Source organism: Stylophora pistillata, chromosome 8, assembly GCF_964205215.1.
Source record: "Stylophora pistillata chromosome 8, jaStyPist1.2, whole genome shotgun sequence".
In the NCBI taxonomy this organism is placed as follows: Eukaryota; Metazoa; Cnidaria; class Anthozoa; order Scleractinia; family Pocilloporidae; genus Stylophora; species Stylophora pistillata.
The window spans coordinates 7,899,877-7,927,484 of NC_142526.1; the positions used below are offsets into that span (position 1 = coordinate 7,899,877).

General features: G+C 38.2%; 2 protein-coding genes across 10 annotated transcripts; both read left to right on the plus strand.

Annotated features, from left to right (window-relative positions):
- Positions 1–11: 11 nt before the first annotated feature.
- On the plus strand, positions 12–18,416 carry LOC111328583 (dynamin-like GTPase OPA1, mitochondrial). Of its 9 annotated transcripts, none has more exons than XM_088729723.1 (32): positions 12–211; positions 2,022–2,352; positions 3,265–3,379; positions 3,522–3,587; positions 4,456–4,541; positions 5,431–5,496; positions 5,668–5,775; positions 6,409–6,495; positions 7,334–7,410; positions 7,610–7,646; positions 8,082–8,162; positions 8,305–8,379; positions 8,473–8,544; positions 8,726–8,781; positions 9,009–9,052; positions 9,205–9,267; positions 9,632–9,699; positions 9,791–9,863; positions 10,560–10,632; positions 10,877–10,992; positions 11,415–11,479; positions 11,830–12,072; positions 12,682–12,726; positions 12,813–12,926; positions 13,139–13,247; positions 13,858–13,937; positions 14,580–14,633; positions 15,452–15,538; positions 15,829–15,939; positions 16,191–16,284; positions 16,398–16,508; positions 18,111–18,416. In XM_088729723.1, the coding sequence occupies exons 1-32, from the start codon at positions 156–158 to the stop codon at positions 18,173–18,175; spliced, it is 2,928 nt and encodes a 975-aa protein (XP_088585849.1). In that variant the 5' UTR covers positions 12–155; the 3' UTR covers positions 18,176–18,416. The 9 variants fall into 9 exon arrangements, with proteins under 9 accessions (XP_088585849.1, XP_088585850.1, XP_022788787.2 ...); XM_088729724.1 differs by having other exon boundaries at positions 4,459–4,541; XM_022933052.2 differs by having other exon boundaries at positions 4,459–4,541; positions 5,449–5,496.
- Positions 18,417–18,569: 153 nt separating this feature from the next.
- LOC148724781 (uncharacterized) lies at positions 18,570–26,724 on the plus strand. Its single transcript, XM_088729731.1, has 4 exons — positions 18,570–19,780; positions 19,914–20,021; positions 25,637–25,712; positions 25,823–26,724. The coding sequence occupies exons 1-4, from the start codon at positions 19,760–19,762 to the stop codon at positions 26,380–26,382; spliced, it is 765 nt and encodes a 254-aa protein (XP_088585857.1). The 5' UTR covers positions 18,570–19,759; the 3' UTR covers positions 26,383–26,724.
- The last annotated feature ends 884 nt before the right edge of the window (positions 26,725–27,608 follow it).

A 27,608-nucleotide genomic window follows, 5' to 3' on the forward strand; every position in this document is an offset into this window, starting at 1 on the left:
CCAGTTCCCATCAAGCCTTTCGTTGTTGCCTTTCACTTTAAACATGGCGGCAGAGTCGGGTGTAATATCTTGGAATTCGAGGTCTCCAACAAGCTGATGCAATATGCCAGTGTATTTTTCCTATAAAGATTTACGTCAGTACTAACCAGAGGTTGATGATGTTGAGAGTTTTGAGTGCTTGCAGGTCAGTCGACCAAGAAAATTCCTCAAAGTTTGATACTTGCTCAATTGACCTATAAAAATCTAAAAATGATATTTTTCTTGGGCTGGGTCTAGTTGAGGAGGATCGTTCTGCGATCAGGCGTATGAGAAGCCAAAGAGATGCTTATTTTTTCAAAAAACGGATAATTTTTTTCTTTTGTCGGTCGAAAACGTGGAGTTGCCATTTGTAATCGCCTAGTTTGGATTTAACTTCGTCCACGAAAACACACATTTGTACAAGTTTGTGCGTATTATGCCTACAATCCCAAAATGTTTGATCGATATGGACCATAAGTCAATATCTGTAGAAATACTGAATAACTTTATTCATAGGGTGAAATACAAAGGTGTTTTAAGTTTATTTGAACGAAAAATAACTTTGAACTACATAGCTAGAGATTCACATCACATAGAAATATAAAAGGCATACATATATCGTTTCAATAAAGTACATCAAATATTACACTATGATGTAGGAGTGACATGTTTATAAATTGAATATAGTAATAAGCATAAATTAAAGGGTTTTATTTATTATTGTGGGCGGAGTGAATCACAGATAAATCTTTTGTTGCTCACAAAAATGTTATTCCAATGAAATAAGACAATTATCTATAGTTAACAGACAAAATTTAACAAAGCATGATTTTATTGTTCATGGAGCCTAGAAGTTTGTGGAGCAGTGAGGATTTCTAGCCAGCTTCTTTCCATTTAAATTCAGTTTACAAGGTTGCAAATAACTAAAAGGCAGTCGCCGGTCATGTTGTCCGGTCAAACATGCTTTTGCTCGGACACTACCCATTTTTGGCCAGTCAAATTTTAACAGTCCGAACTCATGCGATAGTGAACCCAGATTGCGCAGTAATCCTTTTACAACTAAAAAACAACTGAATCCAAGTCTGTCTGGCAATGAAAATTATAAGTCAATAAATTTACTACTCTTTACTGCAGAAGCAGCCTCGAATCGAATACGTGGAACGGTTACTCAAGATACAACCGCAATTGTCCGTTTTACTTTACATCTGGCAAAATCGCTTATAATTAAATATTACACTCAGAGCCCTTTTTTTTAAAGTTACAGTTGTGAATTTTTGTTAGAGTAAAAGAGTGGTCGGATTCTCTAGGTTTTGGGCCTTTTGCTCGCTTTTTGCACTTTGCAACAATTGCTACTTGGAGTATTCTCGATGCAACAAGATTATTCTTTGTGAGGGTGCTTTCCGATCATTCAATCGATCAAACAATCAATCACTTTATTTAAGAGTAAATGATGGTATGTAGCCAAAGGTAAAACCCTCTACTAACTGGGAACACTTAAATAAAGTAAATAAAATAACGGAAGACATGATGATTTGCAGTCGCGACAGGACTTAATGACATCGCGGAAATTTGCAACTGTCGGGAATTTCTCGACCTCTAATTTGTCTACTTTTATATTGTTTTTTTTTTTTTTTTGGAAACATGACTGTGTCCCTTGTGATTAGCAAACGGTTAAAAATTAAAATTTCTTTGAACGAGTTGATAAAGGACCGGACAAGATGTCTGGCAAACCAAGGATTTGTCCAGTCAGTACCCAATTTTGACCGGACATTGTCCATTGACCGGCCGTTATTTGCAGCCCTGGTTTAATATTAAAAAAAGAAAGTGGCAGCAAGAGGGAAAGAAGAGAGATCTTATTTTTATAAGATGTAATACTGCCAAATAGGACAGTTACTAGAATTTCTGTTCAAGTTACTTATGACGTTCAGCTGACAGTAAAGAAAATTAGCGAGTCTAAGGGATTTATATTCATTAGAGTTTAACTTCCTCTTTTTAATTTTCAGCCTTCACTGTGAACATTGTTTAAAAAGGAAAGCTGCTGAAAAAGCTGGGAATTTTTTCTTCAAACATGGTTCTCATCATGGACCAGGGAGATGTATCAATAATCATAAAAATCAAATTCACACTTTGTTAAATTTGAGACCAAGGAACATTAGAACATTTGTCAGAATGCCTTATGGAATGTTACCTGGTGTGACAAGGATTCTTATAAACAGGAATCTTAAGGGAGAACGCATGTTTACGACAGGGATCTTAAGGGCTGTGATGCGGGTAGCAAGTGTGAGATATCTTCTCCTTGGCACTGCAGGGGTAGGAGGAATTGCTGCGAAAGTGGTGAGTTATTGGTTGTTATAACATAACCAAAGTAAAGCATGCACTCTGATTGGTCAATTTAGCATCCCCCATTTGTCCATGGGTGTACGCTGCTGACGCGAGCAAATGCAAAGACTATTTTTCTGCATGCGCTTGTTTTTTCTGGTCGCGTAAGATTTTGTTAAATAAAAGGGAACTCTTTTGCTACAATGTATCAATGTTATGTTATAAAACAAATGGGAAACACCACAGCATACACTAATGAGTTATGGATGCACTTGGGAGGTTTGCTAAGCACTCAAGAAGCTAGAGTCGCTCTCAGCTATCGCCTTGCACGACTCTTACGCTTCTTTTGTGCTTAGTAACCTCCCGCGTGTATCCATAACTCAATAGTATACGCTGTGGTGTTTACCATTTGTTAATTAGCAATTCATTTTGATCTTCTCTCCATCATAATGTTATTGAATTGTTTTTATTCTGAAATGTGCAAACCTGACCACTGGGTTTCAGACAGGTAGGCCCTGTTTATATGGAGTAAAGTTGTCCTGGATGGAAAGGTCACTTCCCTACCCCAGCTACTGTGGGAAGCCAATTTTTCTTACATTAATCCTTACTAAACTTGGTGCAGTGTTTACATGACAAACAAAAGGTTGGGTGACCTGTCCAGCTGGATCACCCTGTCTAACTGGATATTGTATGGATATTCTAGGAAGAAGTTACAAGTTAATCACTTCTGGAAGTTAAAGGATTAATGGGCTAAGGAGTAGGCCAGCATTTCCACCCACTTTCAATTGGAAACCACTGTCGGTATACAGATAGATATTTAAAAAAAAGCTATGCCTGCCTTTATTACATTCTCCAGAAAGGTTTGGAAAGTAAGATAGTAATCATAGAGAACATTCTGTAAAAATAACCTTTTCTCTTTCAACGTAGACATATGATTCATGGAAGGACAAGTGGCTAAAATTTCAAGAAACATTACCTGAGTTTAGCTGGTTGAAGGATTTGCGAGAAAATTTACCAGACTGGTCCAATACATTTTCAGAAGGTAATGAAAATTATTAACTAAAGTAAATATTTGAAATTCTTAAGACTGGATTTTTATACACAGAGTTTCTCTCATCTTTCATGTGCCAAATGTTTTGTTTCTCATACCATTTCCATTTATTATGTTTTATATTAACCATTAGGCTCAGAGGCCACTCACAGCCTTGTTGAGAGTTTTAAAGATTTTGTGGATGATTTTTGGTCATCAGGTATAGTGCGTGCAGCTGTAACAAGTTTAACATCATTCTTTTCATCAGTGTTGCTATCGTCATCACCATTATTATTGTCTTTGATACCCTTTTGTAGGAATAGACACACCATCTTTTGTTCATCACTCATCTTTGGCACCCGCATAGTGCAAAAATTAATGATGATTTATCAAATTAGTTTTTTACTACCAACCTGCATAGCCAGATTTGTTGATGGTAATGTACATTGGTCCACTCAACCTTTTGTAAAAATCTAACATTTATTACTAGTATCTTGGTTTTTGTGATCAAAATCTAGATAAGTGGGCTGTAGATTTGCCCAAAGGTTGTGTTTTGTTCATCTTTGGAGCCAGTGGCTACAAATATATTCCTACTTGATCAGTACTCAGGGCAATATACTAGCCCTATAGAACAGTTTGAAGTTTCACATGAGAGTAAAAGACAAAGTTTGTCCCATTTAGTAGGACTCATCAGGTACCAGGTTAATATAAGGAAAGATTTATTATTACATGACTCGGGCAGTCAGAGGGCCAATAACTAAAATCAACCAATCAAAATGCTCTATTGCCTGTCAATATTCTCTCAGTATTGGACTGGGCACTGTCCCAAATGGTCCGAATGATACCGCATTTGTGTCCCTTTGAACTTCAGTCGTATAATAAATCTTATTAACCAAGCTTGCTCGGGACCGTACTGGAAGAATATCGGCCCTCGGTCTTTTTTGTACAGACCTCGCTGCGCTCGGTCCGTTCTGTCAAGACCTTGGGCCAATATTCTCCCAGTGCGGCCCTCACGCTTGGTTAATAAGATATATGTATTACACAGTTTAAAAAAGTGTCTGAAAAGTCTTTTCTTTTCTTTGTGTCAGAAGTGAGCCCTTCTGTAGTGTCTGCTGCCATTAAACAAGAAAGTGGCGAAAAGACATCATCACCAAAGAAAACAGCCATGGAAAAGGTAACTACCCAACCACCGTTATGGCAGTGTATTCATGATAAACAGCATGTCAAATTTCTGTTCCCTATATTGGAGCCTGTAATAGGTTTTTGTAATAATGTAATGATCCCGTATGAGACTAGGGAGCTTGTAATCTTAGAATGTGTTATGATAAATTACTCTAACTTAAATTACAGCTGTTACATCTGCATAATGTTGCTCAGTTTCTTTTTGGCTTTTTTTTCAATAAGTTTATCATGGAGTGAATGTTTTAGGGAGAAAGTGCTATTCTTCCAAACTAATTTTATGTGGAGGTATACAATGGTTCTTACCACTGACACCGCTTTACAATTCTAGGGCTCAACACCAACTTTTCAGCCTACTAGCCAAGTGGCTCATGACATCTTAGATGTTATGACAATTTCAGTATGTTTACTAGCCAAACTGGCTAGTGCAAACAAAAAACTGCTAGCCAAAACTGAACTTCTACTAGTCTTTGGCTAGTGGGCTATGGTTTTATTTATTTATTTTATTTATTTAAGGATTTGTACCAAGTACTGGAGCAGAAACAATAGGACATGGGTCCCCTACGAGGTTTAAGTTCCAACAAAGCCACCCATCCCACCCCAGGGGAGGACATCCATCAAACAGTAATCTCGTGCATGGGAAATTAATGTCTCCTACCTCTAACCCTGCAGGAGACAGGACCTCCATTTATTTGTCTCTATCTGAGAAGACTAGAATATCTAACCATTTCTTGATGTTATAGAAAGGCAGCATATTCTTCTCAATTATTTTAAGACCTTGAGTGTTGGTCCGGCCGGGGCTCGAACCCTTGACCTCCTGCACAACAGTCCAGCGCTTTATCCATGGTTAATTAATGCTGTGCTCTCAATTCCTTAACCTACAGTATGTTCTGCTTCCTCAGATGCAAGAGCGTCTGGAGAAATCTCAAGAAGAACTTATTGAGATGCAGGTTAGAGTCATTACAGTCAATGCATGGTATTTAATTTTTATTAATTAAAAATAATATGTTCAAATTGAATTGATTGTCTATGCAAAGCTTGACCAATCTATTTGGGTTCAAGATGGTGTTTTGTAAGTCAGGAATACTTCTTTCACCCTAAAATGTTTCATTTCTCCACAGCAAAAGTACCAACGAGAGATTGAGAAACTTGAACGAGACAACCGCGAGTTGAGAAAACAAGTTATTATTCTTAAGGGAGACAGTATGCCAACCCCTAGAAAGATAAAGGTGATGAGTTTATATTAAAGTAAATAAATAATGATAAAAATAATAAATAATAATTATAATAATTTAGCAATGGACATTCCACTGGGTGGCTCTTCTTGTCCACTGTTTCCAGATTGAATTGGAATTTGGAATTATTATGTTGGTTTTTGCGGAGGGAGGAAAACTGGAGGACCCGGAGAAAAACCCTCAGAACAAGGATGAGAACCAACAACAAACTCAATCCACATGTGACGCCAGGTCCGGGAATCGAACCCGGGCCACAGTGGTGGGAGGCAAGTGGTCTCACCACTATATTATATTATTTATATAATAATATAAACAATATAATTAATATAATTGATAAAAATGGTATAAATAATAAAAAGGGGACATCTTCCATATGAAACTCAGGGTTTCAATTGAAGTTTTAATATTAATAGCTAGTGTTTTTATGCACACTGTGGATAAGAACAAATTGCCTTTGATCATCCTGTAATTTTAAAGGGCGCTATGTAAGTAAATAAATTGTTATTGTTATTATTAATTATTTTTTATTAAGTGATTAAAATGTGTCAGGTGCCTTCCACTGAACACTGTTTGCATTTGGAGACTATTGGTGGATGATATATTTTCTTTATAAAAATTTACCCTCAGAAATCTTTGATTGACATGTATTCTGATGTTCTGGACTTGCTGTCAGAGTATGATGTGAGCTATAACACCACAGACCATCTTCCAAGGGTAAGACACAATCTGAAATATGTCTTTTAATTATCCAACCGTGCTTTGTAGAGTACAAACAATGCCCAAAACAAGTACAAATATCTCGTGGTATTTATACTCCAGAGAACTGGTTAGATAGGCTTTCTCACATTGCACAAGCAACAAATTGGATTGAAGTTGGGAAAAAATGACAGACAATTTTAAGTTATTTTTCTTACTATGAAGGGTTGGAATGGCTGGCAAGTATTGATTCAAATTTATTAGAAAAATCAAACAAAAAAGAGCAGTTAGACCACAATAAAATATTTGCATCAATTCCCTTCTGCTTTGCATACTTCTGTCATGCACTCCCCATAAATATATAACCATGAAATTTGCCTGCACTGAAATAACAATTTGGCATTTTGGATAATAAATCTCTTATTTAAAGTTTTATTGTGTGGTATTGCTGAGTATTTTGACTTGCCTTACAGTCTGTCAAAATATGGCACATTAATGATATGTACTGACTGTCCCAAGTTGTTAAAGATTCCATTTACTGTGTGTGCATTAGCATGTAGAGAAGGCATAATTTTGGCCAACTAGTGCTCAGTGTTTCTTAGTTGGTGAAAATTATAGCTGCCGTCATTGATTTTTACAACAGCAGAAGGCTGGGGAGAGAAAGAAATTTATACAGAGGGGGTGGTAAAGTCTGTTTACGAGCCTAGTGGCTCATTAGGCCGGTGCTTAACTCCAGTTTCTATACAGAGGGGGTGAGTGACAGTTAAAAGGAAGGAGAGGAGAGGGGAGGGGTGGGGCAATAGAAATTACTCAAGTTCAAAGTCATTGTTCTTTAATTTGTTCTTATGGTTTTCAGGTGGTAGTTGTTGGTGATCAAAGTGCGGGCAAAACAAGTGTCTTAGAAATGATTGCCCAAGCCCGGATTTTTCCCAGGTACTGTCAGTTAGATTGTCAAACATGGTTTAATAAAATAATGTCAACTTTCTCCTCATCAGTAATGTTCTTTTAACCTGTACATGTGCTTTAAGAACAACTTTAGGAGCGACAATTGTAGCATTTTAGTCAAAAGAGTTTTGGTGCTGACTCAAACAAGTTATGACGATAATTGTCTGCATTTTGAATTGCATTACAGAGGTTCTGGTCAGATGATGACGAGGTCACCAGTGATGGTAAGAATGGGTCCATTGCTTCAGAATGGCTACAGAATGTCCTATTTATTTTTAAGGTTTTGCAGGGACATTTCAACATTTTACTGCTGTTGTTCAAAGTTTGGAGAGTGCTATATACAGGATGACTCTATATCAGATATCACATTATGTCTTGTTAACATTTATGTACCTGAATTTTGTACAATACGTTAGATAGTATAACCCACCCTAGGTACCACTGGGCCCTATAGAATTTGATGTGCTTATCTATCAAAAATATTTTTATTTTGAAATTTGAGTAGTATCAGTCAATACAAATTTTTCAGTGAATATCACAATGAATCAGCTCATATGATAGAATAGTTTTCATTTTTGGTCAGATTCTCAGGATTTGAAAATTTTTTTTAATTATAAGATTACCATAACTGACATATCATTAATTTTGTCTTATGTTAGGTAACCTTGAGTGAAGGACCAAATCACATGGCACAGTTTAAGGGAAGTACTCATCAATATGACCTCACACAGGAAAATGAGGTTAGTTGCTAATGACAAAGAATTACAAATATTTTGATTTGCAATAATTAAAATCACCTGATCCTGTGCTTGTGCATAATTAAATACAAGTGAAACGTGTTTATGAAATAGGGCTTCTCATAGCACAGTTTGAATCTTGCAGCTCAAAGCTCTAAGGCAGGAAATTGAAATGCGAATGAGAAACAGTGTCAAACATGGACAGACAGTCAGTCCTGAGGTAAATGATGTTTTTTTTATAAATCATTGTTTATTTTATCCCGAACCTCTGATTTTATGGTTCAGTTCTTTCATCTCAGTGTTTATATTTTAGGTGATATCTCTAAGTGTGAAAGGTCCAGGACTTCATCGCATGGTGTTGGTTGACCTTCCAGGAATTATTGGGGTGTGTTTCAGTGGATTCATTTTTTTTTTCTACTACATGGTGTTTTCCTTTACTACCATTGGTGAAATTTGCCCAAGAAGATGGCTGGCCACAAGGAACAAAATTTTTCATTTTCTTTTTTTTTTCCATTTTTTATGGTTAGCTGGCAAAGGTGAAGAGAACACAGTTTTTTATTTTTCAGACCATCACTGCTGGAATGGCAGAAAATACGAAGGACGACATTGTTGAAATGAGCAGGTTGAATGTTGAGTTTACACTTACTAGAAATTTTAGGAACTTTAAAGTTAATTTTACTGTGATTACATGTTTAATTTGTGACTGTAGGTGGAAGTTTCTCAGTACAGAAGTTTTTTGTTAGGCAGCTTTGAGTCACCTTCAAAGCAATCATATTTTGTGAGAAGTGATAACCTCGAGAATTACTTTTGAGTGGTATAGCTTTAAACATCCTCTTAAAATGTTTTCAGGAAGTACATGCAGAACCCAAATGCAATAATCTTGTGTATTCAAGGTGAGATGTAGCTTACATTTGGTAAAAGATAGCTGTCATTTAGGAAACAGAACTTTTTTTTTGTTGTAGTTAAAGTTCTTTTATGTTAATGAAAGTGCTTCAGTTTTAAAATACTGTGAAATGTAAAGATTTCTAAACTTTGTGTCAAACAGATGGCTCTATTGATGCTGAAAGGAGCAATGTTACGGATTTAGTGAGCAGCATGGATCCAGCAGGTTTGTAGAAATAAATAGTGTAATATCTTACCACTGAAACTCACCAATATACTTGTCTGATTGTTAATTCTCTCCTCTAGCTGCTACACAGTTGTTTGCAAATTAGTCGTGAGAATTTGGTGTGAGATCTAGATAAAAACTTCTACTGATAGGTTTGAGTACTCTCACTACCTGTTTGCTGGATAGTGTATGGATATTATAGGGAGAAGTGACATGTTAATCACTTCTGGGAGTTAGTTGGTTTAAAGCAAGTTAAGGTTGTTCTTGTGTGAGTAAGGAAAAATGCTTTGGTTGTCAAAAGTGAAATCATTTTTTCAGCCAGTTACTGTGTGTTACAAAAATGTGGTTTTCTCTACTTCTTCAGGGAAAAGGACAATCTTTGTGCTGACAAAAGTAGACTTAGCTGAACAGAACGATGCCAACCCCAGCCGAGTATGACTGTTTGCCATTAGTGAGATTTTCAAGTTTTGTTTTAACTCAGTTCATTTTTAATCACCAACTGACGTTGTTATTTCATCGTTAGATTAAACAAATACTAGAAGGCAAGCTTTTCCCAATGAAAGCTTTAGGCTACTTTGCAGTTGTCACTGGAACAGGTGGGTAAAAGTATTTAAGTCAACCAAGATGCTGTTGATCAGACAATTAGTCAGTCAGAGAGATTTAGCACCGCGTTTACGTGAAACGTGAACGGTACTAGTGACCAAGAAACGACGATTTTCCCGCCTTTTTCTCATGTTTGCCGTAGAGCGTTTCTGTTTTTACGTGAAGTAAGCTGTATCACGTTTGCCGTGTACGCAAGATTTTCTTCCCTTTTTCTCTCTCTCAGAGTAGATGTTAAATTGCTGGAAAAAAAGTGCGCCGAAACTATTTCCTTTAAGTCATACAAGGGCAGGTGAAGTTTCTTGTTGAAAATCCTTCAAATGCCGCACTTTTCTTCAGCAGACAGCTGCAAGAGCTCACGTTCATTCGTGAGATGGCCTCCAGTCCATTCCGAAGAAACGTGAGCTCTCTGAAGCTAAAGCAGTAAAGTTCCCGCTATTTTATCCGAACGTGAGGGGACAAGCTGATGTTTGCCGTTTCATGCAAACACGGTGGTAATCTCTCTAACAGCTTTTTCCACCCGCCGGAAGATTTGAGTCGAGGCGGGGAGAGATCTGCCGAGGTCTGGCACTAATTATTATCAGTGCCGGACCATTTGTAGAGCTCTCACCGGCTAACATTGGTGTTGTAACCTTCCTTTTTGCCTGGTTTACTTTCTATCCTAACTTTGTCTGTATTTGATGTATTATCAGGTAATACCAGTGAGGGTATTGACGCCATTCGTGGCTATGAAGAAGAATTCTTCAGGAACTCCAGACTTTGCAAGTAAGTGTAGATGCTGTAAGCCTAGAAAAAGGAAAGAAGTAAACATACAGAACCACTCTCGTGTACTGCAGCATTACACGCGCTTCAAGCGCGAAACATGCACACTGCGCATCACCTCACGCGCATCACTTCACGACCTGCGTGTGTGTAAAATCATAGTCAAGATGAAAGGGTTAACTTTCACTACCTCTTCCGTCAGTTCATTTTGTCCATTTGTTTACTTTTTATTTCTTTTATGACACAGATCTGGAGTGTTCAAAGCCAGTCAAATGACGACGCAGAACCTCAGCTTTGCTGTTTCACACTGCTTCTGGAAAATGGTGCGAGAATCGATTGAGCAGCAGGCAGATTCTTACAAAGGTATGAAAAACAATCTGCTTAACTTTTACTCCCTAACATCAATGTGCATATTCTCCGTAATGTACTTTATACATTTCCGAAGGTGCTGAGAGGGAGAATTTGTTTAACAATCAAGAGCTTGTTTCCTTGGTGATCATTTCCTTCATTCTCCTGACCTTAATGTGTGATTCAGGGGTGATATTGTAAGGAGAAATTAGATGCTGGTCATTCCCAGGGGCTAAAGGGTTAAGCTCCTGCACTGCGAATTGTACTGGGCCTTTTTGATATTTTTAACTGGGAGTCAATACAGGGGCAGCGGAGCCGTGGGTAGAATGGAGGACAGAGAGTTGTCACTTTCTTTCCTATCCTTTGTCTTTGTTGTATTTCAGTTAATGAAGAGTAGAAGTGGAAAATGATGGTGTTTTTTTTTTTTTTTCTTTCAGCGAAACGGTTCAATCTTGAAACGGAATGGAAAAACTGTTTTCCGAAGCTGCGAGAGTTGGACAGGGTAAGGTTTTTTTTTTTCTTTTAGTGAACTATGGTCCATGCATACTACTACCAGCTTGCTGAACTGTGGAAAGGGTTGCGTTTATCAAAGAATGTATCGAATATTTTACCGAGCAAAACCGACCAATTAGGATAAGAACATTGACGCACGTTACCGCAACATTTTGGCGCCAAAAGTTTGTCGGTATGTCGTGTGCGCAAGAAATTCCATCCCTTCCCGTCCCGTGCAAGTAGTGTCTTATACCAGGAGGACATGCAATGCTTCTAGGTACGACAAGTTCTTCTAATCTATCTCTGATGGAGCTTCTATCTCTGATGGAGCTTCCCCCTGAAGACTTTTGTTTTTCGTAGAATGAGTTGTTTGATAAAGCTCGCAACGAAATCTTGGATGAAGTGCTTACCCTGAGCGAGATCACACCACAGATGTGGGAGGACATCATCACCAAACACTTGTGGTCAGCGGTGTCTTCACACTTCATAGAAGCCATCTACCTACCAGCTGCGCAGGGGGATAATCCCAACAATTTTAACACGTCTGTTGACATCAAGCTGAAACAGTGGGCTGACAGAACACTGCCTGATATTTCTGTCAAGGTATATACAGACTCTGTAAAGCCTTTCACTCTAATTAGTGATCAAGGAGTAATTTCTAGCTACAATATCGTTACATTATCAACCCAAACAGGTGACGAGAAGAGAAATTGATTTAACACCAAATTCTCAGAACTTACATGAGAAGAATTGTGCGACCGGCAGTGGGGAAAATTGCTTCTGGCTTCGTAAGAGTGAAAGAAGCAATGAGGCAATGCCCTATTAACAAAATGAAAATATTTCAGAATTTCCAACATTGTGAAAATATTGATAAAAATAACAACGTCTGTTTAGAGTCAGAGTGACTAAAAGAGAAGCCTACAAAGTGCTGATGACGACTTGAAAACTTCCAAGGACATGCATTGGGGCATTTCAAGACTTTTTACCTCCCCCCCCAAAAAAAAAATATTCATCGAGATGAAAAGAATGGCTTGTTTAGGTCGAATAACACTTCAGAGGCAAAGTGAACATAAAAGAAACATGGTATGGACAAGTATGGAAAAGATTGCCCCGGATAAAAAATAAGAAATCTGTAAATTTTTCAAGAAATCCTAAACTTGTGACGTTTTTATGAGTCCTTGTGTCATCGGAAACTTCGATTACCTCTTTCAGGTTGGTTGGGAAACGCTCTTTGAAGAATTCTCTAAAGCGATGCAGGTAACTTAAATACTTTTTCCCATCGACTTTTGAAGCGTGCTTTCGTTTCCCTGTTTTTCACTGTTCAAGCTCTGTATTGTTTTCAGGAACAGAAGAATGATAAAGACGGCCACAGCCACTTATTCGAGAAACTCAAATCTGAATTATCAGATGAATGCAAACGAAGCCATATGTGGCAGTCAAAAGCTGTAGATAGTCTGGTGAGTTTATATGAAACTTATCCAAACAAATCAATCGTATCAACGCGAGTTATCAAACCGAATCTGATTGGTTAAAACATAAAGGTGAGTTTCCAAGACTAATTGCACAGCGAAGAAATGCAAAACCAACGCAATTGGGGTTTACAACTCAGTATAAGTAAATGGAAACTGTTTATTTCTGTGTTGATGTGTGGCCCTTGTGTTCCTCTCAGCGAGTTATTCAGCTGACTGCACTTGAAGACTGGTCTGTGAGTGAGAAACAACAGTGGGACTCGGCAGTGAGATTCATGGAGGACACCTTGCAAGAAGAATTAGACAAAGGTATTAGACATAGCATAGATACCTTGTTTGTTTCTCTTAACACTGACGATCATTTTTGTGTACCTATCTCCAGTAGTATCAAGCTTGCCGGCTACAAATGCTGCTTATCACCTTCAAACCCGCGGGACAAGCATTGTTTTAATTCTTTTTTCTTTTTTTTTAAGAAAGCAGAGGACAGACTTAAAGCGCAGTGATTTCTAGATTTCACCTCGCCATACATTGAACTATGGATAAATTGTTAATGTATTAGGGAAAAAAAGGCAAATAGAGAACCGTCAGAAGAATCAAGACGAGAAACGTGCGCGTTCCTCGCCTCGCGTGTGTTCCTCACCTCACGTATGTTCCTCACCTCGCGTGCGTTTTTCGCCTCGCGTGCGTTCCTCACCTCGCGCGCCGGCGTCTCGCCTCTCGCGGAGAAAACTGGAAACAGCACTATTCGCCTGGGGAAAAACGAGCAGGTTGCTTGTGAGGAAATAGTCGTTTGTCACGGAGGAGTACTGTAGCAATATTTTTAGTCGCTTCATGTAATGGCAACCGTGATGATCTGTGACAGTTATAACCTGTTAGTCTCTTGAGACAGCCTGTTAAAAACTTTTCACGATCATTTCAGCTTCCAAGGAAATGTACGGCTTGCTTGGTCCTGGACGGGCTGAGAGATGGTTTTACTGGAAATACAGAAGCAGAGAGCAGGTAAGTTTTCCCTAAAATCTGAAATCGGGCTAAACCGCCTGAAATAGAACGGCAAGAACTTTTCAATGCTAGTGGTAGATCTCCAGCTCACTTGCACTAGACGTTCTGTCATTAATAAGGCGATTTTTTGTATCTTGTTTCATATTTTTTCGCTGGTTATCTTAATTACTTTTCTTTTTATTTATTTGCTAAACTTCCTCCTGAAGAAGTTGGGTTTTTTCATTCAAGATCGGACACAAATGTGTAATATTAGACGGTAGCTTCTGAAAGCGAACAGAGGCCTCCGATATCTGTCAAATGTGTCGTTTCCGAAATCATGCAGAAGTGTTCTGATACGACATATGTGTCAGAAATCGGAAGGAAGTTTCTGAAAACGGACAGAAGTATCTGAAAACCCAATTGCACGATAGCATCCGAAATCGCGTGTAAGCGTCCTATGGATGTCTGTTGAGTTTCTTCGTTTTGTCTTGCCTTATGAGCTTAGTGTTGTTTTTTTTTTCTGTTTCTGTTGTTGTTGTTTTTAGATTAGCTCTTCTTTTTAAAGGGAATTTTCTCGACGGAAAGTAGAATCCTCTTTTACAGATCCACAATGTATATAGGCTTAACAACTTATTGTTTTTATTATTATTATTATTATTTAAGCAACACCGGTCCTATATTAAGGACGAACTTCAGAGGTTGCTTCAAGCTAATGAGGTGAGATCAGCTTTACTGAGAACCAATTTACATGTCAATTCTTATTTTTCTTTCACTTTTGCGAACAGTTTGAAGGCTATTCTCACTCCCTCCTTCGACTTACGTGGCGTTAAAAAAAGAAAAATTCTGAGTCCTTTTGGTTGCGGCATAGCGCGTTAGTATTTTTTGACCATATCTTGAATTTTCCTTTCCTGGAATAGCCGCGTTAAAACATCTTGCCAAAGCATTTTGCCTCTTCTGTGTGATTTTTCCCATTCCTCCAAATGTTACAAATTTCCACTGAGTTCTGATTGCCTCTTAAATTTAATTAACTGGGCCACCGATTTCTTTCTCGCTTTATTTTCATAGCGTCACCAAAAGGCGAAATTGTCCCCTTCCGTTATAACGCATTCTGGGAAACCAACTTGCATTTGAGAATAGATTCAAATTTGATGAGAAAAAGGCAACAGTGTTCCGAAGCTTCCCTCGCAATCTAGAGGAGAGAGGGAATTTGTTAGGGGCGAGGTTTGGGGAATCGACATGACGAGCCTCTAAATTTGAAAAGGCGCATTGTGCGGTCGAAGAAGCAATTCGTTTTTTTACCCTTTAAACTGTAAGAGCGATCAGCATCTAATTCCTCTTTACAACATCACCCCTGAATCGAACATTACAGTCACGAGAATTAAGGGAATGATCACCAACTAAAGAAGCTCTTGATGATAAAGCAAATTCTCCTTGTCAATACCTTAAAAATGTATAGAGAACAGTATGGAGAATATGCATACCGATGTTAGAGTGTTAAGGGTTGACCCTAACTGTTTTTGCTGAATTCTTTGAAGCGACATGGTCCAGCTCTGGCGGACGATGAACTTACCACCGTGAGAAAAAACTTGGAAACAATCAGCGTGGAGGTCTCACCCGACCTGGTTTGTAGTTGATGTGGTTCAATGCTCTCTGATTGTCATAATTTAGCTCTCTATTGGCTATTACGTCTTTTTTGGTGCATACTTTGAGAATTTTGAGTTACATCGAAGCAATTTTTATGTTGGGTCTTTACTTTCATCTTCAATTTAATTGCCTTCAAAACAATGAAATTCTGTTCTTTTCCTTTATAGCAAATTTTGTGTTTCTTTCGTTTGTTTGTATATTTTGTATTAATTTATTTGTTGAATAATTTATTTCTTTTTTCTACATATTTTTTTTTTTTTTTTTTCAGGTAACTGAAACTTGGAGCCAGTTGTATCGGGAGCACTTTTTGAAGCAGGCCCTGGGAAACGTTCAAGAATGTAGAAATGCTTTCTACAGAAGAGATTTGGTCAAGAACGAGGTAAAAGAAACATGACTTACTGTTTCAGTATCAGTGTCATTCAGGAGAAATTCTCATATAAAATAAGAGACAGAAAAAAATTGAAATTAAACAGTACTGACTGAGTTATTGAAGTTAGCGATGTCTCTGATATATTTTTGTTTTCAAAGAGTAATGTGGGCTTGACTTTGTGTGGCTTGCGAGCATGCCAACATGGAACATGTTGAGGTTCATTTACAAGCCACACTTTTTGTCCATTTTTCTCTTTTTAGCTGGCCTGCAACGACGTGGTCCTATTTTGGCGAATTCAGAAGATGCTACAAACTACGAGTAACGCCATCAGACAACAAGTCATGAACCATGAAGGTGAATTGTTCATTATTCGCCATCTTTTGTGTGGCTCCCATCACTTTTTTTAATAATTGTACCAAGGGAAGTTTTTGTCGTTCTTTAATTGAGTTTGTCTTCAAATCTTGTAGCTCGCCGTTTGGAGAAAGAAGTCAAACAAGTTCTGGACGAAATAAGCTACGATCAGACAGCTAAAGAGCGACTCATTCGGGGAAGACAAGTTGATCTTGCTGAAGAATTGAGTAAGTGAATTATTGAGTCGTTACCGAGTCTTTCGGAATATTTTACACCCTAACATCAGTATACATATTCTCTACACTTTTCTTTACAAAGTTCTTGTGATATTTCAAGGAGAATTTGTCAAACAATCCAAAGCTTCTTTAGTTATCAATCATCTCCTTTTATTCGCTCGTGGAATTTGTCATTAAAAAAAAATGCTATAATCACGAACTAGTGGTTGTTAATAAAATACCCACACGAAAACTTTTCGGCAAGAATCCAAACCTTTTGTCGTTTAAGACTTAGGAAAAATGTGAAATTTCACGATCGAGACACATGTAGTCAAAAGGTCATAGCTTCAAGTCACTCTTGTTGCTTCGATTTCACTCTAAACACATGGCTGCCTTGCCAGTCTCTGCCAACGTTACTCCTTAAGAAAATATTTACATAATTTCATCTCACGATGTGACTGGATAGATCTAAAGTAAAATAATCGAACGAAAGATCTGGACATTCATTTGATCTTAAAGCGCGAAACCTATAATTAGCAAACCAGACTTTTTTACTCAGATTGTATTAATCGTTGAATGTTGTCCTTCCGTGGCATTTTAGTTAATAACACGGACCAAAGTCCTAAAAAGTTCTTAAACCACTGTAAAATTGATGTCAAAATTATTTGAAAATCCCATCTTTTGCTGATCCCTGATGATGCCGTACATCGGCGAAAGCTTGGATTTTATTTTTTCAAAAAACTATAACATCGATTTTAAAGTAGTTTAAGGCCTCATTTGGACTTTTGTCATTTTTGTTATAATATTTTATTGTTTTAACTATGGTAATGAGTAAAAACCACGCGAACCAAACCAGACGCCAGGGAGCACAATTTTCACAGAATATTCAAATGTTGCATTCTTCCCAGGTGTATCAGCTCAATATAATTAATATCAGAGAGTTAATGATCTGCTAATGAGCTCATCTTTCCAGAATTATTTTCCTTGGTAAATTTTGATGTGATATTTACCGTGTGAATCTTGAATTGGCCCTTATGTTCTCGCCTAATGTTTTAACTTGTACGTTTCACCTCCAAACTGCGAAATTATCAAAGAAACCACGTGCTAGGGTGGGTTTGCGGATCTAGACTGGCGGAGAAAATAGAAAATCGGCAGAGAAACTTGTGAAAATTTTTGAAATCTTTTTATTTGTCTATGGTGTTGAGGTATTTCACAATCCACTAACCACGGTATTTTTTAAATCTCCGAACCTGCTTATTTTTTTTTTCTTGTTTTGTTCTTTGTTTTTGCAAATAAAATCACTATCCGTCCAAATTTGCCGATTTGTAAACTTACTCGCCCCTTCCCCATCTTCGTAGCTTTTCCGTCATAAACGGACACGCGCCTTTAAAATAGCCAATCAAAAGATACATCTCTTCTGAAATGTTCCCCGTCGGAGGGTTGGAGAACATCAGAAAAAAACAATTCTTGTTAGCTTCTTTTGATTCCCTCCCCCGCCTGTGCTCTCACGAATCTATTTTTTTTCTTTCCTTTCTTTTTTCGCCTCTGTTGAATTTCTAGTAGTTTACCCCAGTCTGAATATGATCTCACAATTTCATTCCCTTTCATTTTCAGAACATGTGAGACACATTCAAGAAAGTCTGGAACAATTCATCGAAGCTTTGAACAGCGAGAAGTAGTTTAAAACTCCATAGATTAATTTTGCGGAGTCCCAAGTTACATGTACCACATACAACCTGAAAACTCAGTTGTAGGTGAATTTAGGACTATCGACAGGTTTTTCTTGCTTTTTACCAGGTAAATGTGTGCTAGAAGGAGATCTCGCTGGTCCAGTATCGCATCCTCGAGTGTATTGTGGAAGTTACTGAATGCTTTTCACTTTAAAGTGAACATAGAATAAAGAATTGTGTATACATCAGATACCGTTTTCCTTTTACTTGAGTTTTATACTTTTCAGTTGTTTTGGTTCATTACGGAAACGGTTTTTCCTTTAAACTGTTCGCGAAATTTTTCTGTTTGTGTCCACTTACTGTAAGGTCTCAGTGTGCAGATTTTACCCAGCAAGGGTAGGGTTGGGGTTAATGAGAGGATTAGTGACCTGTGGTGTTTTTAGGCATCCTGACCAGTCTTTGTCGTCGTCTGCGATTGTTGCTTTCTTACAAAAAAAAATCTGTTTGGGACACTCGTCAGTGTAGTTTTAGTATCAAGGGCTGGATGTGTACCTCTGACAGAGGTTCATGAAAGACAAACCACACATGCAATTCTTGTGAAATTGCGTATCGACGTGGTCATGTAAACCCTGTAGGCAAATTATGACAAGTGACAAACATTAAAGATCTGTAATTCATGGATTCTGATACATGACGAGAAATGTACCCCATACACACCAAAGTTAACACACGATTTAAACTGAGAGCTGCTTTTCTAAACACGGTTTTAAAAACTGATGATTTATGCCTTCCACTTCAGCAAAAAAGAAAATTAGCGATTACTTGAACCCTAAGTAAAATTCAGTTTTTCAGTTTTCTATGGCTGACTTTTATTCAGTGAGACCTCGTTTAATTAATCATATTTTGGTAATGAGAATGGGGCAAACGTCTCATGGGCGAAAACACCATTTTAAAACGCCGAATGTTCAAATTGTATCAAATTTAGGGTGGAAACGCAATTAAGGCAAATGTCAATGTTTCATCCGATACTCTTTAAAACTTTTATTGAAATGATAGCAGACAGGAATTTGCGAAATGTTGTACTCAAATAATATCCGGCTTTTTCTTATGCCGTTGAAAAATATTTCACATTAAAAAAAAAAGTCGTAAGAGAGCTGGATAAATTCAAAAACTGGACTTTTATATTTTAAAAGTCTCCTATGGCTTTTGACAGATACACTTTGGTCTTAACAATTAACTTTTAAACTTTCATTCATTATAGCCTTGCAAAAGTAAAAATTATTCATCTCTCGTCTCGATCACACCTTCCTAATATTGGCTTTCGCTTTCACGACACCTGGATGAAGCAGTTGTAAGGCGCCGGGTTGAAGTAACACATAAGTTCGTGTGAAGCTGGAATTTTTCACACGGATAATCTGCAATTTGATCTTCAATGGCATCTCAAACGTCAATCATTCATAACGGGAAGGTTATATGCCTCCTGGCTTAATGAATATCGGTAGTTCACATGAATTAGCGGAGCTAGGTAGTTCACCTCTCAACAAACATTGAAAATTTTGCAAGTATTTAATTAAACTTGACGTACTGAAAGCAATGGAAAGCGTGCTAGCCAAGGTAAGGCAATCGTATGACTAATTTGGACGTGAGATATCTCGTAAAAAGGATCTGTTAAATGTAGTTCCATGGGCAATATTAATTCTTGATATTTTTTTTGCTTTGTATGAATTCGGCGGTCTGGCCCGCGTAGAAGACAAAAAGAAGGCAAACGAAACAGATTGTAGAGAGACAAAGAAGAGAAAGGATTAAGAAAAGCTTAGAAGAACTAGCTTTGCTTATTCCAGAGGCTAGAAAACAGGTAACCAATTTAAAAAATTGTTCTGAGCAGTTTGACCAGAACTTTAATGGAACGCAGTCACCGTCAATTTGACGCCGGTTCTTTTCGCTCTGTTGCAATGAAGACCGTCTGGATTTTATAGCGTAATTTTTTTTGCCGAGTCTGGCAGTTTTCCAACGTATAACGATTAACAGCTTTAATTTCGTTTGCCGAAAGAAATTGACTTTGCGTATGCTGCCAGAAATGCTTTGTGTATGGTTAGAAATGAAAGGGTGGTATTCTCAGGTCAGTCTGTGTTAGTCTAAAACGGGAGGTAAAATGTCGGTCGCTGTAAACAAAAGAGAAGTTCATGTTACCAACCTTATATTTCCGCTTTTCCTTTTCTCATTGAAAGAGAGTTGTTTCGCGAGGAATTAAGTTGGATTAAGAAAATTGTGATCAACTTCGAAACAAATTTGCATATTTTCAGCGGATTCAGCGCTAAGTAAATCTTCTGCCCTTTCAAATTCAAAGGGAGACGCCAAGGGGACGTGTTTGGCATATGGTATTGCGTGGACTGGACTGGACTGGACTGGACTGGACTGGACTGGACTGGACTGGACTGGACTGGACTGGACTGGACTGGACTGGACTAGACTAGACTAGTAAAGCGTGGACTAGTAAAGCGTGGACTAGTAAAACGGGGACTAGTAAAACGCGGACTAGTAAAACGCGGACTAGTAAAACGCGGACTAGTAAAACGCGGACTAGTAAAACGCGGACTAGTAAAACGCGGACTAGTAAAACGCGGACTAGACAACAACAAAAAAAACAATTTCATACGAAGGCGATCATAAGACTTAATGGCAAGCCAATTTAGTAAGTGACAATCCCTGTTTGACTTTTAAGCTGCAAATGGGTTTGACATGCGCCAGATACAAACGAATTTATAAGTTTAGGCTAAGAAAGAATTTTATTCAGCACCAGTTCAAAATTCTAAAATACACTTTCGTCGGAAATTTCACGGCAGAAACGCAGGAATTCGATGAATAAAAGTCGCATTAAATCTCCTTGTGTCTAGGTAGAAAGAGTCTCGTTGACTTCAGCTTTTCGGTGGAAGAATAACCGATTTACACACGCCGTTACAGAAAACAAACAAGCAGACTGACGACTCCAAAACACAATTTGCATTCACTTACAATTTCACTTTCCGTGACATTTTAAAACGGAACAGAGGTCAATCTTCGAGGATTAATCGTCGTTGGAAATAAAAAATACTTTTCGTAAGATCTCTGTTTTTCTCTTAACGAGAAAATCGTTGCATCATCAATTAACTCGTGTGTGTTTGTCACACAAGTACTGCTGTTTCTTCAAAAGCGTATGCTTCAATTGACAATTGACTAGTAAAAGGCTTCCGAACAAATTTTCAAACTTTTTTTTGAAAAGTAACTGTCACGATGTGACACCTGTCAATTGAAGCATACGCTTTTGAAGAAACAGCAGTACTTGTGTGACAAACACACACGTGTTAACTGATCATGCGACGATTTTCTCGTAAAGAGAAAAACAGAGATCTTACGAAAAGTATTTTTTATTTCCAACGACGATTAATCCTCGAAGATTTACCTCTGTTCCGTTTTAAAATGTCACGGAAAGTGAAATTGTAAGTGAATGCAAATATGTGTTTCCCGCTCTTTTTGGTTTTTATCTTTTTTTCACACGCACGCACAAATGACAACTTTGTCCGCAACGGACGCAGGTCCTTTCGTTTCAAAAAAATTTGGCAAAATCGGTCAGGCACACCGGCGTCTTTCATGATTTTTAGAATTTTGAAACTTTTAGGAAACCGCAAAAATTGGGTCGCATTAGAAAATGCTTGTGTTGACAGAGTTTAATCCCTAGAGTAAACAATTCGGTCGTAATGCGACCCGAGCCTTAAAGAATCCAGGACGCTACACCAATTTTTGAACAGTTCAGAAATATACGAACAGTTCAGAAGTTCCCAATACGGACCGACCTATGCTGGTGAATAACACTTTTATCTTTTTCTAACGCATAAAAACAATGATTGCTAAAAGAACCCGAATGATTTAGGGCTACAATTACGAGTTTAATTACGGAAAATCCTCCTTGAACTTCACAATTTGATGGCGAGTGAGTTATAAAGAAAACAAGCGTTATTCAAGTTTAAAAGAATGTTTTCGCCGAAACATTTTTTGATAAGCAACTGTGACGATGTGACACCTGTCAATTGAAGAAGAAAACAGCATACGCTTTTGAAGAAACAGCAGTACTGGTATGACAAACACACACGAGTTAAATGATGATGCGACGATTTTCTCGTAAAAAGAAAAACAGTTAGAGATCTTACGGAAAGTATTTTTTATTTCCAACGACGATTAATCTTCGAAGATTTACCTCTGTTCCGTTTTAAAATGTCACGGAAAGTCAACTTGTAAGTTAATGCAAATATGTGTTTTGGAGTCGTTAGTCTGCTTGTTTGTTTTCTGTAACGGCATGTGTAAATCGGTTATTCTTCCACCGAAAAGCTGAAGTCAATGAGACTCTTTCTACCTCGACACAAGGAGATTTAATGCGACATTTATGTATCGAATTCCTGCGTTTCTGCTGTGAAATTTACGACGAAAGTGTATTTTAGGATTTTGAACTGGTGCTGAATAAAATTCTGTCTTAGCCTAAACTTGTAAATTCGTTTGTATCTGGTGCATGTCAAACCCATGTGTAGCTTAAAGGTTAAACAGGGATTGTCACTCACTAAATTGGCTCGCCATTAAGTCTTGTGATCGCCTTCGTATGAAATTGTTTTTTTGTTGTTGTTGTTGTTGTTAAGTCCGCGTTTTACTAGTCCGCGTTTTACTAGTCCGCGTTTTACTAGTCCACGTTTTACTAGTCCACGTTTTACTAGTCCGCGCTTTACTAGTCCGCGCTTTACTAGTCTGCGCTTTACTAGTCCTCGTTTTACTAGTCTAGTCCAGTCCAGTCCAGTCCACGATCTGAGACGAGAATAGGGTCAACCACGTCGGCATATGGTATTCCGAGGACTGGACTGGACTGGACTGGATATGGATATGTTTGAAAATTTGTTCGGAAGCCTTTTAACTACCTTTACAAATAAAAATCTTTCGGCGAAAGTTTTCTCTTTAATTTAAATAACATTTGTTTTCTTTATAACTCACTCGCAATCAAATTGTTAAGTTCAAGGAGGATATTCCCGTAATTAAACTCGTAATTGTAGCCCTAAATCATTCGGGTTATTCAAATTATATTTGAATAACATTTGTTTTCTTTATAACTCACTCGCTATCAAATTGCTAAGTTCAAGGAGGATATTCCCGTAATTAAAATCGTAATTGTAGCTCAAAATCATTCAGGTTCTTCAAATTAAAGAGAAAACTTTCGCCGGAACATTTTTATTTGTAAAGGTAGTTAAAAGGCTTCCGAACAAACTTTCAAACATTTTTTTGAAAAGTAACTGTCACGATGTGACACCTGTCAATTAAAGAGGAAAGAAGCATACGCTTTAGAAGAAACAGCAGTACTGGTGTGACAGACACACACGAGGTAACTGATCATGCGATGATTTTCTGGTAAAGAGAAAAACAGAGATGTTACGAAAAGTATTTTTTATTTCCAACGACGATTAATCTTCGAAGATTTACCTCTGTTCCGTTTTAAAATGTCACGGAAAGTGAAATTGTAAGTGAATGCAAATATGTGTTTCCCTTTCTTTTGCTTTTAATCTTTTTTCACACGCACGCACAAATGACAACTTTGTCGGCAACGGACGCGGGTCCTTTAGTTTCCAAAAAATTTGGCAAAATCGGTCAGCCCCACCCAGGCACACCGGCGTCTTTCATGATTTTTAGAATTTTGAAACTTTTAGCACACCGCAAAAATTGGGTCGCATTAGAAAATTCTTGTGTTGACAGAGTTTCATCCCTAGAGTAAACAATTCGGTTGTGATGCGACCCAAGCCTTAAAGAATCCAGGATGCTACACCAATTTTTGAACAGTTCAGAAATATACGAACAGTTCAGAAGTTCCCAATACGGACCGACCTATGCTGGTGAATAACACTTTTATCTTTTTCTAACGCATAAAAACAATGATTGCTAAAAGAACCCGAATGATTTAGGGCTACAATTACGAGTTTAATTACGGAAAATCCTCCTTGAACTTCACAATTTGATGGCGAGTGAGTTATAAAGAAAACAAGCGTTATTCAAGTTAAAGAGAATGTTTTCGCCGAAACAGTTTTTTGATAAGCAACTGTGACGATGTGACACCTGTCAATTGAAGAAGAAAACAGCATACGCTTTTGAAGAAACAGCAGTACTGGTATGACAAACACACACGAGTTAAATGATGATGCGACGATTTTCTCGTAAAAAGAAAAACAGTTAGAGATCTTACGGAAAGTATTTTTTATTTCCAACGACGATTAATCTTCGAAGATTTACCTCTGTTCCGTTTTCAAATTTCACGGAAAGTCAACTTGTAAGTGAATGCAAATATGTGTTTTGGAGTTGTCAGTCTGCTTGTTTGTTTTCTTTAATGACGTGTGTAAATCGGTTTTTCTTCCACCGAAAAGCTGAAGTCAATGAGACTCTTTCTACATAGACTCAAAGAGATTTAATGCGACTTTTATTCATCGAATTCCTGCGTTTCTGCCGTGAAATTTACGACGAAAGTGTATTTTAGGATTTTGAACTGGTGCTGAATAAAATTCTGTCTTAGCCTAAACTTATAAATTCGTTTGTATCTGGCGCATGTCAAACCCATTTGCAGCTTAAAAGTCAAACAGGGATTGTCACTTACTAAACTGGCTTGCCATTAAGTGTTATGATCGCCTTCGTATGAAATTGTTTCTTTTTGTTGTTGTCGTTTTACTAGTCCGCGTTTTACTAGTCCGCGTTTTACTAGTCCGCGTTTTACTAGTCCAGTCCAGTCCACGAAATACCATATGCCCAGATCGAGCCCATCTGTTCAGCAAACAGACCCTTTACACGTACAGAGGCTTTGATGGCTGAAAGATAGGGATGGACCGATACTGATATCAAATATTCGATTCCGGCGATACCGAGGTCTGATCGCAAAATGTCGATACTAGCGAAAAGTATCGGTGCTTTCAATACTGCACGTGACCTTCTGCGCTTTGTCTCACGCCAGGCGACCAACCGCTAACAAGGAGCCGAAAAGACTGGGCTCGAGATTGGGCAATGACCACTGCAGTGTACCAGTCTTAGTGGCCTGCGAGCGCTACAAGAGTGAACTCTTTGATGACCATGAGTTTCGACTTAAGTACGTCCTTAATCCAATTTTAAATTTTTTGACTGTCTTATTGACCCTGCTATAGAGCACGGAACACTGCATAACTTAAACAGTGTAAGATAACCCTGTACCCTCAATACTTCGTCAATCAAATCACATGACTTACATTTAACTCAATGACGTCACAATATCGATATCGAAGAAAAACGTCAGTATCGTACTCGGTAACGTATCGATTTGGAAAAATGGTATCGACCCACCCATACTATAAGAACTAATGAGGTTTGGGAACGAGAATGGGTTGGATAAGAGTGCTTCTCGAAGAACTGGGCGCTAGTTACCATTGCTTTTTATTTTGTCAACAGATACAACTTGGCCACCGATTAAGGCAAACAAAGATTCTTCAGCTGGTCGTGGATTACATTCGATCCAGTCAACACGGTAAAGAAAAACCCACAGAGACTGAGTTAGCATTAGCTTTTTGTTATATACTAAATGGTAAAATATGCGCCCTTAGCATAAATCAATAATTCATACATTTTTCTCAACAGAAAACGAGAATTTCAAATTGTGTGATACCACCTCGTATCCAACTTGTTGCTTGTGTACTTTTTGCGAGCAACGGCCCTATGTCCAAGAAACTGATACTTTTTCATGCACTGATGGTCTCAACGTGAAGTTATCACGAGAGCCCATGGAAACATCAGTCTGGGGGAGCGAGGTGTCATTTCCTCGCTGGACTTGCTCTTCCGAAGTCAACAACTTGTCTGTCGAAACCGGTTATGACAAAAGGCAACCAGAGGAACGACTTGATGGGGAGAGAGATGACATATCCGTGGAGACCACATGTATGGCACCCTTAAATGCTCTCAAATCTTTGTGTTCTTCAATTTCTTCACATTTCCCGCCCCACGCCAGGGGAATATCAAGTGAGCTCCACTCAGACAAATTGAGGTGGTTAGTTTCGGATTCCATGTTACAGCAGCCGACATCTTTCAAGTTCATCCCTCAAGTACCTCCGCCTATCACTGATCCACAAACAATTGTTGCTCCAGAGAATCAAAGTCTATGGAGGCCGTGGATTTGTGAACGCAAGAGTGACCACCGATGATTGAGACACTGGTCTTCCGTGCAGCCGTTGTTTGGTCACGTCACGTGATGCGTTCTCATCCTGCGCTGCATGATGGGACCAAATAGAGGATCCATGGGAGAATATTTAATTAAACATATAAAGTTCAGACAATCGGTTTGGAAAAAAACGATAAACGTGCCTTTCTCTCATTCACACTTCCCACCCCAATCCTGCCTCTGAAATATGGTGAATGATTATCACTCATTTAGCGATTTCATGTTTGCGTTGGTTTTCAAATTTGTGCCCGTGAATGTTGGGTTGTTTCCTTGCCGCGTTTCGTTTCCAAAATACCTTACCTCAAAATAAAATAATTTTAAAAAGCTTTAGTGGTAGCGTTTTGGTTATAATTCTAATAATTCAAGTATCCCCGTTTTTTTTTTTTTTTTTTTTTTTTCTTTTTTTTCTTCTGTGTCGCAGCCCAAGTTGTGAGAAATCTCACTTCTAAACAGTGATGTTAATGCAAATACTACTTGAGATGTAGGGGATCCCAGGGGTGAAAAGTAAAGTGGTTCTCATTAAAATTCTTTTCTTAGCTCAACTGGTAACCTTTCTGCTTGAAAGCGACAGCTCTTCACTGTAATGAACTACTTTGTCACTCTTAGCCTCTTGATGAGGCTTAAGGTGGGATCAGTGACCCCTATTCCCGTTTAGAAGCCAGGATTTGAAAAATCGTCCACGGAACGAATCGACTCAACAGAGACATGGTGCTTAACCTCTTCCTCAGGCTAAGGCAAACCCGTGAAAAGCAGATTGGTAACATTAAATTAAATGCCCTTCATACGCATGCATCCTTATTTAGTCCTCTTTGTAATTTTTTTCTGATCTTTAGAACACTAGGTTTGGTCTTGTTTGAGAAATTGACATAGTTCTAGTATGGATCTACGTTCGAAAAGTCTTGAAGATAACGAGAGCCAAATTGTTCGAGTTCCCAGCTGTGTGCATGGTAAAGTATTGGAGTGTATAGTCAGAGGCCAAGGGCATCCCTGCCTGATTACTGCACGTCTCTGTCTAATTTCGGAAGTTCCGCGTAATTTCGGGCACCAGGTCCGATTGATTTCGGACGTTTATGAGTTCGGTATGATGCATGTCGGACGCCCTCGTAGGATATCGGACACTCCCAGCCGATTTAGCAGAGGATACTCTTATCAAGTTGGGATCAGATGTAGCTAACCACAATTCCCGCAGAAAAACTAATTCGCCATTTC